This window comes from Sarcophilus harrisii, chromosome 4 (genome assembly GCF_902635505.1).
Source record: "Sarcophilus harrisii chromosome 4, mSarHar1.11, whole genome shotgun sequence".
NCBI classification, from domain to species: Eukaryota; Metazoa; Chordata; class Mammalia; order Dasyuromorphia; family Dasyuridae; genus Sarcophilus; species Sarcophilus harrisii.
Genome location: NC_045429.1, coordinates 13,510,045 through 13,527,531, shown reverse-complemented (window position 1 = coordinate 13,527,531; position 17,487 = coordinate 13,510,045). Strand labels below are relative to the sequence as shown.

The following is a 17,487-nucleotide window of genomic DNA, read 5'->3' as shown; positions in this document are numbered from 1 at the left end:
GAAAGAAAAAACAAGCAAAGAAACAAACTAAGGTGAAAATCCTGTTCTTCAATCCACATTCGGTCTCCAAAGTTCTCTCTCTGGATGCAGACAGTATTCTACTCTACCCTCCCAAGTCTATTGGAATTGCTTTGAATCACCTTATTGTTGAAAAGAGCTAATTTCATCACAATTGATTATCACATAATCTTGTTGCTCTGTAAAATTTTTTTTGGTTCTACTCACTTCATCTACTCACTTCACTCAGCAACAATTCATGTAAGTTGTTCCAGGCCTTTCTGAAATCATCCTGCTGACTGTTTCTTATAGAATAATAATATTCTATTACATTCATATACCATAACTTATTCTGCCATTTCCCAACTGAAGAGCAGCCACTCAAGTTTCTAGTTCCTTGCCACTACTAATAAGGCTGTGAAAAACATTTTTGCACATATGGGTTCGTTTCCCTCTTTTATGATACAGACCCAAGAGAGATATTGCTGAATCAAAAGGTATATACCCAGTTTAATAGCCCTTTGGGTATAGTTTGACATTACTCTCCAGAATGATTGGATCAATTCACAACTCCACCAACAATGCATTACTGTCAGTTTTCCCACAGCCTTTTTAACATTTATTATCTTTTCTGTCATCTTAGCCAATCTGAGAGGTGATTCTCATCCCTTTTTTATTTTTTCCTCTCTTGGCCACTTCCTACCTCCATCCAAAAAGGAAAGTAGTGAGAAGGGATATGACCAACAATGGTGATCTGTATTGAAGTGATCCACTGCCACTGTGCTCTCTACCCTCCCCAGACCATATTCCAGGTTCTTACACTTTCTTCTTTGTTTTTAAGACTCTGTATTCTCTGTGTGCTATTATAGCTTTTGACACATGACCCTATCCCGTCTTCAACTGTTGTCCCCTTTCCCTAACCTGAATGTTTCTCTGTTAAGTTTAAAGTCTTACTCTACCAAATGCTGAGTGTTCATACATATGTATGTTCATATATGTGCATGAGTGTTTTCAATTCTCCTTTGTGGTTCAGGTTGAGAGCACAGTTCACATGATGAATGGTGTCCTCAGCCCTTGCCTCCATTTTTGTATTCTCTTCTCATGTACTCCAATAAAAAGAAATAGTAATTTCTCTTCTAATGAATGTCTTTTTTTCTTTTCCCTTTTTTTCTTCTCAAGCCGCCAAAATGGAGTAAATTCACTTTCATTTGCCTTATTTAATTCCTTCTGTAAACCCTTGAAGTCATGACATTCTGAAGAAAAATTTAGTTTTTCTAATTATCTTTCTAGAATTCTCTTGACACATATGTTTGCATTTCAAAATATCTACTAAGCTCTGGTCTTTTCACTGTAACTACTTTAAAGTCATTATTCCACTAACGGCCCATTTATTTCCCTGTAGAATTATGGCTTGCAGGGTATTTTATTCTAGTTATATGATTTTTTAATAAATTATGTTTCCAGGTTATTTCCTTTAAAGTGGTGGTTGCCAGGTTTTGTGTGAAACTAATTTGGCTCCTTAGTTCATGAACCTTTTCTTTTTGGTTGCTTCTAGCATTTTTTATTTGATCTGTAAACTTCAGATTTTGGCTATTCCATTCCTGGTTATTTTCAAGTCACAGTTTTGTTTTGTTTTTCCCAAGAAGTGACTGGTGGATTTTATTTTCATTTGGATCTCTGAGAAATTTTATTTCTTGAAACATGGCTTTTCTAGGGAATTGGTGGGGGGAGATCATAGTTCTTATTAGGAAATCCAAAAATTCTCTCTTCTGGGCTTGTTTTCTATATCAATTGTCTTTGAAAGTAGATATTTTCCATTCATTTTCTTTAATTTTTTAAATATTTGAGTTTTGTATCTTGTATCTCTAGTACTTAACACTGTACCTCACATATACTAACTGCTTAATAAATAGATTATTTGAATTTTCTAGGTAAGTATACTCTTTTAAATTCTGTTACATCATTATAGGAAGTTTTGTTATGGGTTTCAAAAAGACCTCATAAGGTGGCTCCTTTTGAAAGACAGTCCTTTAATCTATAACTATAACAAGTAAAAGATACTTTTCTTATGGTTTGATTATCAGGGTAGAAGCTACAGAGAAATGAGAACTGCCTAAAAGAGTAATCGTCTATTTTCGAAGGCGGTGAGTTTCCTCTCATTAAAGGTCTCCTAGAAGAAGCCAGAAGATCAACCGTCAACTAGGTTTAGTTGAACTCCTTTCAGGCACAGGTTTAATTAGATAGCCATTAAGGTCCCTTCCATCTCTGAAATTCTTTAATTCTGAGACTCTACTATAGTGTGTCCATTTATTTTTTTCACATTTATATCAAGCTAATACACATACCCAGGCAATCTTTAAAAGCCCTTAAATGCCTTACTTGATCACTTCAAATTGATAGCCTCTATTATCTTGGCTATGTGAAAAATACTACCTCCTTGGCAGATTACTTGGAGACCCAACCTGTCCCATCATTCCCAAGATATATGCAGACCTTTACCTAATAGCCAACGGCAGCTCATAACTCCCTTTTCTGGCACGCTAACAGCCTCACGGACCTGGCTCATGTTCCAGTCCCTCCATGAACCTTTCCCTGAAAACGTCCATCTGCCATTTTTCAGTCTGGACCATCCCAGGTCCCTTAGCTATAAGGAGCCTCCATGACTGAGGGGAATGCCCAATCCACCCACTGGAGGCTTTGTTGTTGTTCAGGCTTCTTTCGTTGTGCCCAATCCCTAGTGACGCCATTCAAAGCTCCCTGGGCAGAGATATTAAAGCGATCTCCATTTCCTTCTCTGGCTCATTTTACAGATGAGGAAGCTGAGGCAGCCAAGGTGACGTCACTTGTCCTGGGTCACATGGCTAGGGCAGGACCAAAGCCAGACTTGAGCTCAGGGAGAGGAGAAGGCCTGCCTCTGGCCCAGTCGGAGTACTGATCCTCCAGAGGATATACTTGGTAGCTTCCATACATCCAGGAGTTGCTGAGTAGAGTTTGTATTTGATCAGAGTTAAGGCAGGCCAGAACTCTCTAGTCAGCCCGGTGGGTTTCTTCCCATTTGTGATCTACTCTTCCCTCATTATCCAAGATCAACAAGAGGGCTAATTGGCCTGGGCTGCAACACCCTAAGGCAGGACCCCAGGGGAGGCAGAGAGAGGGGGGGGGGGGCGGGGGGGGGGGATCTCAGCTGCCCCCAACTCTAGATAAAAACTGGTGGGCAGTCACTGCTGATGGGACCTCTAGGGTGAAGGAACTACCCCGGAGCAAAGTTGGGGGGCAGGAGAGTAAAGAACAAACTGCTGAGTCAGACTAAAGAAAAATGGAAATCCAAGAGTAAAAAAACCAAGTAACAAAGAAAAATAATGCAAAGAAATGAACAAAAATGTTGGTGATTTAAAGGAATGGTTTGGATAATGGGAATATCACATTTTAACCAATAAATGTTACTAAGCATAAAAAAGTAAACAGGGAAGAAAAAAAAACAACTGTTTTCTAAAGGTTGAAATGTTTACATTCCTACATGTAACTCTTGAGAACTGTGTCTCTGTCAGGAGAGTTAGAAGGGTTGACTTAGAGGGTATAGATATAAGTTGACTTTAATATGATGATATAAAAAAGAAATGGGGGTAGAAAAGGGAATGTACTGGGAGAAGAGGAAAGGATAGGTAAAATGGGGGTAAATTAAGTCACATGAAAAAGCTAGGAAGAGCTCAGACAATTTTGGCTATGTAGGCTTCCCCATTCTACTTTTCAAACAGTCTGTTGCTTGGGTAGGATTTTATGTGTTTACAAGAAACACATTTGAAGTAGAAAGATACATAGAAAGTAAAGGTAAAAGGCTGGAGCAGAATATGTTACACTTCAGCTAAAGTAAAAAATATATAAAATAAACCCACAAAAATCATACATATTTCTACATGTTACCAACAAAGCCCAGCATCAAGAGAAAGAAAGAGAAATCCCATTTAAAATAACTGTAGATAATATAAACTATTTGGAAATCTACCTGCCAAGACAAAGCCCAGAACGATAAGAACACAATTACTAAATACTTTTCACACAAATAAAGTTAGATCTAAACAACTGGAAGAATATCAGTTGCTCATGGGTAAGTCAAGCTAAATAATAAAAATGACAATTCTACCTAATTTTATCAATTTATTCAGTGCCATGCCAATCAAACTGCCAAGAAGTTACAGAGTTAGAAAAAATAATAACAAAGTCATCTACAAGAACAAGGTCAAGAATTTCAAGAGAATTAATGAAAAAAAAATGAAGAGAATAGTAGCCTAGCTACACAAGACCTAAAACTATATTATATAGTGGGGGTCATTAAAACTATGATCTTATGATGAAGTGAACCATCTACATCTACAGAGAAAATTGTGGGAACTGAGTTTGGATCTCAACATAGCATTTTCACTTTTTTTGTTGTTGTTTCTATTTTGTTTTCTTTCTTTTTTTTTTCCCCTTTTTGATTTGATTTTTCTTGTGCAGGAAGATAATTATACAAATATGTATACATATATTGGATTATATATATATATATATATATATACATATATATTTTTTAACATGTTTAACATAGATTACTTGCCATGTAGGGGAGGAGGTGAGGGAAAAAGGGAGGGAATTTGGAACATAAGGTTTTTCAAGGCTCAATGTTGAAAAATTATCCATGCATGTTTTGAAAATAAAAAACTGTAATAAAAAAAAAAAAACTTTTGTTCTGGCTAAGAAATAGAATAGTGGATCAGAGGAATGAGTTAGGTTCACAAGAAACAATGTAATCTATTGTTTGATAAATCCAAAGACTTCAGTTTCTGTGATAAGAACTCACTATTTGACAAAAATTGATGGGAAAACTGGGAAATAGCGTGGCTGAAACTAAGCAGTGATCAACATTGACCCTATACCAAGATAAGGTCCAAATGGGTTCATGATTTAGACAAAAAGGATGATAGTAGAAGCAAATTAGGGGAACAACAGATAATCTCTCTCTCAGATCTGTGGAGAGGGGAGGAATTTATGAGCAAAAAATAACTAGAGAACATTATGGAATGCAAATTGAATAATTTTGATTATATTAAATGAAAAAGGTTTTACGCAAACAAAACTAATGCTGCCAAAATTAGAAGGGAAGTAGAAAGCTGGGGGAAAATTAATAATCAGTATTTCTGATAAGGTCTTTATTTCTAAAATATATAGAAAACAGACTCAAATTTATAAGAATACAAGCCATTCCCAAATGATAAATGGTCAAAGGATATGAAGAGACAATTTTCATAGAAATTAATGCCTTTTATAATATGAAAAAATGTTCTAAATCACTATTGATTAGAGAAATGCAAATTAAGACAACTCTGAGGTACCACTTCACACTTCTCAATTTGGTTAAGATGAGAGGAAAAGATAATGATAAATGATGGTGAGGATGTGGGAAAACTGAGACATTAAAAGAATTAGGTGAAGTTGTGAAATGATCCAATCATTCTGGAGAACAATTTGGAACTATGCCCAAAGGACTATCAAACTGGGCAAACCTTTTGATCTAGCAGTGTCTCTACTGGGTTTATATCACAAAGAGATCATAATAGAAGGAAAAGGACCCATATATGCAAAAATTATTGTGATTAGGTTACTGTCAAGTCAGAGTTGTTAAAATCGCCTTATGGTTGGTGCAGAGGTTCTTCATGAAAAAAGTTCATGAAACCCAAAATATTAACTAGCAAAAATGAAAGTTTATTGTTGGACAGGAAGCCAGTTCTGCTAAGAGACTGACTTCTATAGTGGCAAAGTCCTCTTAGGAAAATGGAGGCTGATACTGAGAAAAGAATGCCTTCTTAGTGGGTAGGGTCCTAGCAGCTGCTTTAGACCTTCTGCAATGAGTGAGTTTAGAAACTGCCCTTTAAAAGGAGTCTTGAAGCTTTGAAAGGCCAAGATTCCCAGGCCTAGATGCTTATTGGTATCCAGCTCAGAATTCCTATTGGAATAAACAACACTTCAAAGGGGTGCTTTTTGACTGAGATTTCTAATTGAATTAAAGGGTCTGGCATCCCCAAAAGATAACTTATCTGGAGGGAGACTCCAAAAGGGATCACAGATCAACAGGGAATATAGTTTCAGTGATAATCTTAAAGGGAACATAGTTTCACTAAAGGGAACTGTTTCCCTCCCCCTTCAATTGTAGCAGTCTTTTTGTAGTGGCAAAGAACTGGAAATTCAGTGGATACCCATCTGTTGAGGAATGGCTGAATAAGTTATATGAATATAATGGAATATTACTGTTCTATAAAAAATGATGAGCAGGTTGATTTCAGAAAAGCCTGGAAAGACTTATATGAACGGATACTGAGTGAACTGAATAGAACCAGGAGAACACTATACACAGAAAGATTATGTGATAATCAACTGTGATGGGCTTGGCTCTTTTCAACATTGATCTGGGACAACTCTAACAGATTTGGGATGGAAAGTGTCATCTGCATTCAGAGAAAGAACCATGGAGACTAAATGTGGTTGGAAGCATAGTATTTTCAGCTTTTTGTTGTTGTTTGTTTTTTCTTGTTTTTTTTATTTTTCCCCTTCGATCAGAATTTTCTTGTGCAGCATGATGAATACAGAAATATGTTTAGAATTGTACATTTAGAAGAACTGCACATATATCAGATTGCTTGCTGTCTTGGGGAGGCAGAAAGGAAAAGGAGAGAAAGAAAAATTTGGAATACAAATTTGAAAAGGTGAATGTTAAAAATATCAGATTGCTTGCTGTCTTGGGGAGGCAGAAAGGAAAAGGAGAGAAAGAAAAATTTGGAATACAAATTTGAAAAGGTGAATGTTAAAAACTGTCTGAATATATTTGGAAAAATAAAATACTTAGTACATTTAAAAGAAAAGAAAAGTAGTATGGACAAAACAGAAGTCAATGACTCCAAGAAATAAGAAAAAAATATTAAAAGCCAAAAGACTGAGAAAAAATAAAAGAGAGTACAAGACATCTCATATTAAAAACAATTGACCTGAAAAGAAGACAGGAAGAACTGAGTTCAAATCTAGCCCCAGAAATTTCGTCACTATGTGATGTGACCCTGGGCAAGTCACTTAATCCTGTTTGTCCAAGCTGGAGAGGGAAATGGCAAACCACCCTAAACAGGGCCATCGATACAACTAAAAAAAAAGTCAAGCAAGAACAATAACTTCCTGACTTCAAACCTAAAACTATCCATTTTGACACCTAGCTTTACCAGATCAAAATAAAAGACCCTACCAGTCATCTTGTGAAAGAAACCTTAAAATGAAAACTTCTACAAATATTATAGTGAAACCCATAGCTTCCAAGGCCAAGAAAAAAAAAAAAAAAAGGCAAGCAACTAGAAAAACAAATTCAAGAACTAGGGAGCAATGATCAGCATCACACAAAATCTAGCAGCCACCACTATATAGAAATAAGACAGCTTAAAAAACAATTTTTCAGGAGGCAAAACATGGAGGTGTACAACCAAGAATAACTTAACCAGCAAAACTGAATAGAATCTTACAGAAAACTTTTTTAAAAAAATTACATCTTTAATGAAATAAAAGGGCTTCATAAACATTCCTTTTAAAGACCAGAGCTACAAAGAAATTTTGAATTACACACTCAGGAGGCAAGAGAAATATAAAAAGATATGAATAAGTAATCAAAAGAGACTAAAAAGAGAAATCTAAGTATCGATTTCCTATTAACTAATATACTGTTAAGACATCAATTTGTGGATCCCATGAATCTTTCTTCTTTCCTCTGAAACAGACTCCTCTTAAATAATTTTAAACTGGCGTTACTATTTTTGTCTTGGTTTTATAGTTCTAATACATGCATTCTACATCTTAGCAGCATCTGTGGCTTCAATTCTATTGTGATGAATCCCAAACCTATAATCTCCATATACTCTCCCAAGCCGAATTCAAGTGCTACTCCCCCGTGGTGGAGTTTTTTCTGATTCTCCGGACTCATGACTTCTTCCTGAGGAAGCATCACAGAGAAAAGGACAACTTGGACATAAATCACTCGGCTTTTAAATACCGCTTTGCTTAGCAGTTTCACTTCATACACTTAAAAATTATAAGCATAGAAGTGCACTTGCATAGTTTTAGACAAGTTATCCTCTGTCCGCCTCAGTACCCCCATCTCTAAGACGGAGCTCACACTAGCATCAAGCTCCCAGGATGACAAAGTGAGCGTGTCTGGCAAGTGTTCTGAAGACCCCAGGGCGCGAATAAGCGCTGGTACCCATGATGTGGACGGCACTAGCAAAGATAACTAACGCAAGGCGCCCTGGCGGGCCCTGGGGATGCACAACCAAACGCCAAAGCGCCGCGCACGGCGCGCCCGCGGACAACAGCTGAAGGCAGCAGGGGAGAGAGGGGCCTATCGCTGAAGGCTTCGCGGCGCAGCGAGCCGGGTCCTGGAAGAGGAAGGACTGCGGGCCCGGCTCGGAGAGCGGCCCCAAGGGACCGTCTGAGTGGCACAGCCGGGAGTGCGGCGGGCGGGCTGGCTTTCGGTCAGCCCGGCTAGATGTAAACACAGGAGCGTTGGGTGGGAGCACGGCGGAGACGGTGGTCGGAGGCAGAGCGCGAGGCCTTCGGTGCCAGGCTGGCAAGTTGTGCAGCCCTAAGAGCAGGGACCAACCGCGAAGTTTCCCGAGGCCGGCCCCGCCCTGCCGGGCCCGCTAGGAACGCCGGGAGGGGGGAGGGGGGCCGGGAGGGGGGGAGGGGGGCCGGGAGGGGGGGAGGTAAGGAAGGAGAGGGAGAGGCCGATGGCTGCCCAGGAGTTACTGCCCGGGAGGGCAGGCACGGGATACGGAGCCGGCGGCCGGGCCCACGCGGGGAACCTCCCGGCCCTCTCGGGGCTCCGCTAGGGAACCGGGTCCTGCCCCTCATCACCGGAGACACTCGGACTTGACGGGCCGGGGTTTCTGGGCGGACTATCCGACCTCCCGGGCCCCAGTTTCCACATCCGTAAAAGGGGACGGGCGGGCGTGGTCTAAACCGTTTCCGAGGTAACTCGGCTCTGCCCCCGCCTCTGGGGAGACTGCGGGCCTCAGTTTCCCCTTCAGAAAATGGGGGTGGGGGGGAAGCGGGCCGGTGGCAGATTGACGCCCCGCCCACCCAACAACGCCGCGCCGCCCCCCCCCCCCCCCCCCCCCCGGGATACGTACGGCATTTCGCGCTACCGGAACCGGAACAGCCGCCAACTCCTCCGAGACGCTCCCGCTCCGCCCCACGCTGGGGCGCTGTTTCTTGAATCTTCGCCGGCCGGAAACCCGGGGCAGGCGCATGCGTATTCGACTCCTCACGGTTCTGATGCTAACTGCGCTTGCGCAGGCTCACGCCTGGGCCGTCCCCCGCCCCCTCGCCACTTCCGTCTTCCGGTGGCTCCTGTTGCCAGGGTAACGAGAGGACTGAGGTGTTGGGGTCCGGGAAGCAGCTCGAGACCCTGAGGTGAAGAAGAGCCTCGGCGGCGGCGCCTTTTCTTCCTAGGGGACCCAGGGCGAGGTAGGAAGCCGGACGCGGCGCCCCCGCGCTCGCCCTGCTTCGGGCTTCTCCCTGGGGAGGGGGCCGGCCCGGAGTCCCCAGGGATGGAAGGGGAGGAGAGACCCCCGTGAGAATAACCCTGGCGACCCCACGTGCAGCCGAGGCCCGGGAGAGGCGACCGCAGCCCCCACCCCCACACATCGCCTTAAACGCTTGGCCGGGATCCCGCATCCGCCAAGTGCCGCCCCACTGTGTGCGGCCTCTGCGGGCCTACTGGGGGGGGGGGGGGCCTGCTTTTTGTGGTCTGTGCCCGGTTACTGTGTGCAGTAACTGTGCCGCGTTAGATGGGGTGCGCCCTCTGCGGGCCTACTGTGTGCGGGGGCCTGGTGTGTGCGGGCCTACTGTGTGCGGGGGCCTGGTGTGTGCGGGCCTACTGTGTGGGGGGGCCTGGTGTGTGCGGGCCTACTGTGTGGGGGGGCCTGGTGTGTGCGGGCCTACTGTGTGGGGGGGCCTGGTGTGTGCGGGCCTACTGTGTGGGGGGGCCTGGTGTGTGCGGGCCTGGTGTGTGCGGGCCCACTGTGTGCAGGTGGGATGCCAGTCAGCACCCTCCACCCTCCTCTTCCTCCTGCTTGTCAGAGTCCTCGTCCTCTTTGCTTCATCCCTCTCCTTCTCCTGAGAAGCAAAGCGCCTCCTGCAGGCCCTGCTCTGGCCCCATCTTTTGTGGAAAGGCTCCTTGTTAGTGTTGATTCCCTGCCCTGATGGCTCCAGGCACTTTTCACCCGAGCAAGACTGGGCAGGGCCCAGCGGGGGGAGGGGCGAGAGGCTTGGGGCGCCTCGGTCACTCATCTTCCCCATCCATCCCTGGGATGAGGACAGGGACGTCAAACCCGTGGGGGAGCCCCTCCGGTCTCCCTGGGCCCTGGCAGCCCACAGTGGGGGGCACCCACAACAGGAAGTGCCCACTGCAGGGGATGCCCGCAGCAGAGGAGGGGGAGCCCGCAGCAGGGCGTGTCCGCAGTGGGGGAGTGCCCACAGCAAGAGGTGCCTATAATGGGGGTGCCTTCAGATAAGGGTGCCACCGTGTGGGCAGGGCCTAGAGCAGTGAGTGCCCACAGCAGGGATGCCCAGAGCGGGGGGTGCAGCAGACTCTCCGGCCAGGTTCATTGACATTCCCGCTCAGAGGCTCCTGTCTCCAAGTATTCTCCTTGTTCCCGAGCCTCTGCCCTGGGCCCAGGGTCCAGCCCCTCGGTCTTGTGGGCAGCATTTTAATTCGCTTTCCGGGGTCCCTTCTGGTGTTGGCTGGTTTGCCTTCTGCCTCCCCTCCCCCTTCCTGCCCTGATGTCCCCGCTTTATCCGGTCCCCTCCTTGCTTGTCCAGAGCTGTTTGTAGGCTGTCTCTTCTACTGGACTGGAAGTCCCTTGAGGGCAGGGACTGGTTTTGCCCTCCTTGCAGCCTCAGCCCTTGGCACAGGGCCTGGTTCCCAGGAGGCCATTCTCTTGGGAGCTCTCCTTGCCAGTCTCCTGGGGGAGAGGCGGCCTTTCTGATCTCCCAGGCAAAGCCCTCGTCTTATGCAGTGATGGTGCTCCCCCCCGGAAGAATCCCTCTGCTGTCACCCCAATGCAGCCCACATGAAGCACCTGGTGTGTGTGGGCCCTGGGCTAAGGGCTGGGGTCCAGGGAAGCCCAGGAAAGGCAGCCCCGCTTCAGGGAGTTCAGCCTCTGCCTCCTGCCCCTTGTCCCCTCTGCTGCCCGTGATGACCTCACTGTCTCTCTCCTCCCCATTCCCCCCAAGCTGCTCCCACTTTGACGTCCAGTCCTCAGCCTCCCCTTGGCTCTAGATCATTCCTCCAGTCCTCCCCTGGGACTGGCTGTGTGTGTTCTCTGCCCATGGAGCCAAGCCTTTCTCACTTCCGCGCTCCCCACCCCTCCAAACCTCTTCGGCCAGTCCTGGGGAGCCCTGTAGCCTGTTGGTGCGCTGCCTCCCCCTTTGCTTTCTTTGTAACCCTGGCACTTGGAGGTGCCTGACACACAGTAGGGCTTAATGTGGACTGATTGGGTCCACCTAGAACAAGCTATTTTCAAAAACAATTGGGGGCAACTGGGAGAAAGGATGGATGGGGAGTCCTCTCTGACAGGAAGAGGAAGAGCTGGGACAGACCAGCTCCTTGAGGTCAAAGGCAGCAGCATGTCTCCTGTTAAGTGGGAGGGGGAAGGGGGGAGCTCAGCAGGGGGGGTGGGTCACGCTGCCGCCTTTGATTTCAGGGCTCTGGTCCAATGAACCACAGAGCTTCCACCATGGAGAGATGGCCAGTCTCCTTTCCTGTGTGGGCTGGACCAGGGGCATCCGAGGGCCCTCCCAGCTTCCCATTTCTGTGGTTCCGGAGCTTCCACAGCATCCGCTTCTCCCCCAGGGCAGGAGAAGGCAAGTGGTCCCTGAGCAGACATTGCCCAAGTGCCCATGTGCCGAGCTCCCTATCCCGGCCTGAGGGGGACGGCAGGAGCCCAGTGATGTCCAAACGCACAGGCCACACTCCAGATTAAGGGGAGCCAGGCTCCAGCTCGAGTCTCGTAAAGATCACTTGTTGGGAAGTGAACATTTGTTTTCTCTCTCCTTCTTGATATTAATGGTTCCTTGTCACCATTTATAAGCCTCTGTGTTTAAAGCACCGATTCTTAATTAGAGTGACCCCAATTTGCAGTAACCAGACTGTGACACCACATCCCTGTGGGGTCCTTCTAAATCTGGTGTAATAGGAAAGTGTCAGCCAAGCAGCCTGTGTATTATAAATAGGGTACTTCAGCCAGGAGAAGTGATTATTATCTTCCTTTCCCAAGTGTAAAAGGCCAATGTGCCTCAAGAAGGTGCAAATCACTTAGGCCCCCTGAGGAAAGATCCAATGAGTCCTGAAGGGGACCCCACTACTTGTATTGCCTTGTTGTTGAATTTGAAATGTCCAATTTATTAGGTTGAATATATTTTCAGAAGTCAACACCAAGTAAAATAATGTTGGGAGCTGTTAGAGCAACAGCAGGATTTAGTGTCCCACCGTGGTGGCCTTACCAAAAGCCTCCGTCAGGAATGAGGAGGACGCAAACCCCTGCCACCGTCTATGAGCCTTTTACTCCAAATAATAACATCGGGATTTCTCTAGCGTCCCCCTGGTGGCGGCTCAGAACCTTTCCCTCGTCTTGTTTTAGCCTCTTCTCGAAGGACAAATATTCTTTTTTTATTTTTATTTTTTTTTATTTTTTATTTTTTATTTAATAGCCTTTTATTTACAGGATATATACATGGGTAACTTTACAGCATTAACAATTGCCAAACCTCTTGTTCCAATTTTTCACCTCTTACCCCCCCACCCCCTCCCCTAAATGGCAGAATGACCAGTAGATGTTAAATATATTAAAATATAACTTAGATACACAATAAGTATACATGACCAAAACATTATTTTGCTGTACAAAAAGAATCAGACTCTGAATTATTGTACGAATAGCTTGTGAAGGAAATCAAAAATGCGGGTGTGCATAAATATAGGGATTGGGAATTCAATGTAATGGTTTTTAGTCATCTCCCAGAGTTCTTTCTCTGGGCATAGCTGGTTCAGTTCATTAGTGCTCCATTAGAAATGATTTGGTTGATCTCGTTGCTGAGGATGGCCTGATCCATCAGAACTGGTCATCATCTAGTATTGTTGTTGAAGTATATAATGATCTCCTGGTCCTGCTCATTTCACTCAGCATCAGTTCGTGTAAGTCTCTCCAGGCCTTTCTGAAATCATCCTGTTGGTCATTTCTTACAGAACAGTAATATTCCATAATTTTCATATACCACAATTTATTCAGCCATTCTCCAACTGATGGACATCCATTCAGTTTCCAGTTTCTAGCCACTACAAAAAGGGCTGCCACAAACATTCGTGCACATACAGGTCCCTTTCCCTTCTTTATAATCTCTTTGGGATATAATCCCAGTAGTAACACTGCTGGATCAAAGGGTATGCACAGTTTGATAACTTTTTGAGCATAGTTCCAAACTACTCTCCAAAATGGTTGGATTCGTTCACAACTCCACCAACAATGCATCAATGTCCCAGTTTTCCCGCATCCCCTCCAACAATCATCATTATTTTTTCCTGTCATCTTAGCCAATCTGACAGGTGTGTAGTGGTATCTTAGAGTTGGAAGGACAAATATTCTAAGGCCCATTTTCTAGATGAGCAAACAGGACTGAGAGAATTTCTTAGCAGCCAAGGTGAGGAAGCCAGCCCAGACAGGCTGCACACTTGGGTGTAAGCAGCAGAGCAGGAACTGGCACCAGCTTCCCCAGGCTCCTGAGACCCAAATGCAGAGGACTGGCCGTCCACTCCGCTTACCGTGCCGTCTGAACCAGGTCTCCCGCTCCCTCAGCCAGGGCGGCTTCCTTGCAACTACGATGCTTTTGTTGGAGTTAAATCATTTGTTAAGTAAAAATTTTAATACAAAGTAAACATAGGAGCTGGAAGATGATTTAATGCCTATTTAACTCTGCAATCTTTTCCCATCCTTTAAGTGGACAACTATTTTATAAATTTGGAGTTTGTATACATTACTCTTCACACATCTCTCTTCATCTATACCTCCCGATATTTCTCTGCAGCCCAACTTGATCATTCTTTATGGCAATCATTAAATGCACCTACCTTTGTTAAATCCTGTGCTAGGTCTTAGGGACATAGAGGCAAAAACAAAACGTTCTCTCCGGAGACAGCACGTCCTCCCACATGTGACTGAATAAACTCCTGGTACTTTGGAAGGGGAGGGGGCTGGCAGCTGGTACCTTGGGGAAGGCCAAATGTGAAGGAAGCCACATTCTCCAAAGCAGAGGAGCCTGAACGAAGGCAAGGGGACTGGCAATGGAGTCATTTATGAAAAGGGATCCAGGACACTGCACAAGGACCAAGGACAGAAATACAGGCAAGCACACATCTGGGGAGGGGGCCAGATGCCTTCCCCTCTGCCTCAGCTCTTCAGTGTGCCCCTTCTCTCCTCTGACACCACTCCTCATCACATCCTGCCTGGAGAAGATCCATCTCCCTTGTCTTCCCTGCATCCTTCCCCCTAGTCCATCCTCATTCAAACACTCAGAGATCCTCCTCAAGTGCAGTTCTGACCATGTCACCACCTCCTCAGTAAACTCCTCTGATTCCCTTCTCAACTCGGGGCATTTTCTGTGGCTGTCCCCCAGGCTCGGAGTACCCCCCTTTTTTGCCCTGATGGTTCCTTCCCCATCTTCTTCCAGTCCCAGCTGAAGTCTCACCCTCTGCAGGAAGCCCTCCCCACATGATTGTTTCCTACTTAGCCCAGCCCTAGCTGGCATCCCCCATTAAATGGAGAGCTCCTGAGGGCAGCCATTGCCTGTTGCCTCTGTCTCCCAGTCCCTTAGTCCAAGGCCCGGCACAGGGTGGATGAGCACTTAATAAAGCAAGATGGGCTGACTGAATAGGTGTGGTCATTAATCTTGAATGGGGTCCATTGCAAGATGAGACTTGGGAGACTCAGGTATTGGAGTTTGGAGCCATAAGGTTCAGGGACATCCCAAGGTTTTAGGGGGAGAAGGTGGAGATGGTGATCTGAACAGAGGAAGTGAGCAGTTTGTGCTTAAATGTAAAGATCACAGGGAGCCTGAAGTTGTTGACTGAGCTGGGCCTGGATTTTGGCAGCTTCCCTGAGGACGACAGGAGGGGTAGGGCCTGGAGGGAGGGAGGCTCCTACAGGTAAGAGGGGAGGAGGGTCTAAAGGAGAAATTGAGACTAACCCACAGCTTGTGAACCCAGATCCTTAGAAGAAGGGGGTGGAGTCCTTGACAAAAATTGGGAAGTATATAGTGGGTACAGCAAACTTACCCTATAAAGGATCAAGTACTAGATGTTATAGGTTTTATAGGCTAAGAGACAAAATTGAGACTAGTATAGGGATATTTTTATAAAAATAGAAAAAAAATTTAATTTTCACAAGTAAGAATCAACAAAATTAAAAATATAATAATAAAGCACAATTTTTGTAGTATTAATCTATTAATGAGAGGAATGGAATTCATTTTGGGGGAATAACATTTCACTTAATTGAGGTTCGAAGTTAATGTTTCCTATCACAAAAGTTGATTGTAAATATTCATCTATTAATATTGATCTGTAATGAGATCTTATTATGTATTTCATCTTTGAAAATGTCTTTTCAGGCAAATAAATACCATCAAATACTGATATCAGTCTACAAGCATATGATTTTAATTGAGCAAAATCTTGGATAAATTTGTTTTCACTGGACATATTTAACTGTTGCAACCAAATACAATTTAATTATCTCACTATCAGTAAACAGCTTTCCTTGCTTGACTAACAATGAGCCATGAGAATTTTACTTTAATTTCAGCTTTATTTCCATTTTTTATTTGTCATCAAATTCTGCTGTGATAAGATAATCCAAATTTCTAATTGTTCTATGGTCTGCTATCCTGTGATCTGGGAATATTAGAATGAACACTTTATCTGATAATAGTGATGTATATTGTATTCTTTGAGCACCTCAATAATGTCATTGCATAAACATGGTGCTATCTAGTTCAATAATAAAAGAATCTATACTCCCCTTAGTCTTAAAAACACGACCATGGAAAGCCTTCTTTTGTTTTAATGGGTTGACATGACAGATATGTACTGGTAATAAAATTAAATTGCACTATGGCGAAAAGCAGGGCATTCAAAATATGTCCAATTCTGATTGCCTCACTGCAGTTGGTAGCGTGCCTGAGCACAAGAGGAAGCAGTGTGCGCCACACAACCACCTCTGGCTCTTCCTCAACTCCACGGGTATACCTGGAAAGCAATCAGACAATACACAAACCATAAACTTTACTGAAAGGACACAGAAAGGTGAATATCACATAATTCTCATTTCAATGAAACTTACTCTTGATTTGGTCTTTTTTCAAGTATTAAAAATGCAAAAACTGTTCTTATTTCTTAGCTCCTGGATGGGAGGGAGCATTTGGCCCCCTAGTGTACTAGTTACTGAGATAGAGCCAATCATGTGGTGTTCACTTTTGGATCTGCCTGGACCTTTCCCTGCCTTTGACCATTTGAGAATTATCTAGTCTTTCACTACTGAGGAGAGTGACATTATAATACAAACAGGTCTTTTTTTCTTCTTAATTATTTATTTCCTTGGGAAATATTCTCAGTGGTAGGATTACCAAGTCAAAGGTTATATGACCTGAGTTTTTGAAAAAGGAAAGACTTCTGCCCTTGAGTTGCATCATGTATTATCTTACAATATTATGTCTACATTATAATATCAGTGATGATTTTTGCTAATGCTCAAACAACTAACTACCTTCCTTCTCTCAAGGACATAATTTAGAATCTAGAATTCTTGATGAATTTGTCTATTTAAATTTTCAATTTGAAAATGTGCCTTTTTTTTTAAAAAAAATCATTAATTTCTCATTTGTTTCATGTTTAATTGACATAGTTCTGTCTTAAAATTTAACAATGAAGTTTTGAGGAAAGCAGGAAAATTTTTGTGTGGCTCTAAAATATTCTTTCTTTTTTGGTGAACATCTTAGTGACTGACATTTTGAATATCCCTTTTGAACAGCATAGTAATTAAAAATAATCCAGAGAAATGCTGGAATAATACAAATGAAGAAATAAACAGTGGCACCATTTAGGAGCTTACCATTCATCATGCTGAGACTTTCTTTAGTAAATTGTTTCTCAAAAAACTTTCTATTACTCACTGCAATCAAATTATTGTATAATTGAGGAGCTCTGTATTAGAAGAGAAGAGAAATACCAGCAAAAGGTTTATTTTGTTCTTGCCATTGCTATTGCCCATAAGATTTTTTTTCTTCATGTGAATGTGTTGTCATTAATATGTAAATATAAATGCAGGTAAATTTACACATATGTTTAAATATATTGCTTTGGGGTATCTTCCC

At 43.7% G+C, this 17,487-nt stretch overlaps 2 protein-coding genes across 3 annotated transcripts in view; one reads left to right on the top strand and one right to left on the bottom strand.

Annotated features, from left to right (window-relative positions):
* The window catches only part of ITGB3BP (integrin subunit beta 3 binding protein), a 45,009-nt gene extending 35,676 nt beyond the window's left edge, over positions 1–9,333 (bottom strand). The window contains exon 1 of the mRNA XM_012547563.3: positions 9,192–9,333. Coding sequence (XP_012403017.1) covers positions 9,192–9,196 — 5 coding nt within the window. The 5' untranslated portion in view covers positions 9,197–9,333. The remainder of the gene's footprint in view (positions 1–9,191) is intronic.
* A 57-nt stretch (positions 9,334–9,390) lies between these two features.
* Positions 9,391–17,487, top strand: part of EFCAB7 (EF-hand calcium binding domain 7) — a 51,490-nt gene continuing 43,393 nt past the window's right edge. Inside the window, exons 1-2 of one of the 2 annotated variants that reach the window (XM_012547560.3) lie at positions 9,391–9,528; positions 16,283–16,420. The gene's annotated coding sequence lies outside the window, so the exon portion shown is untranslated. The remainder of the gene's footprint in view (positions 9,529–16,282; positions 16,421–17,487) is intronic. The other variant, XM_003767285.4, reaches the window with a different exon arrangement.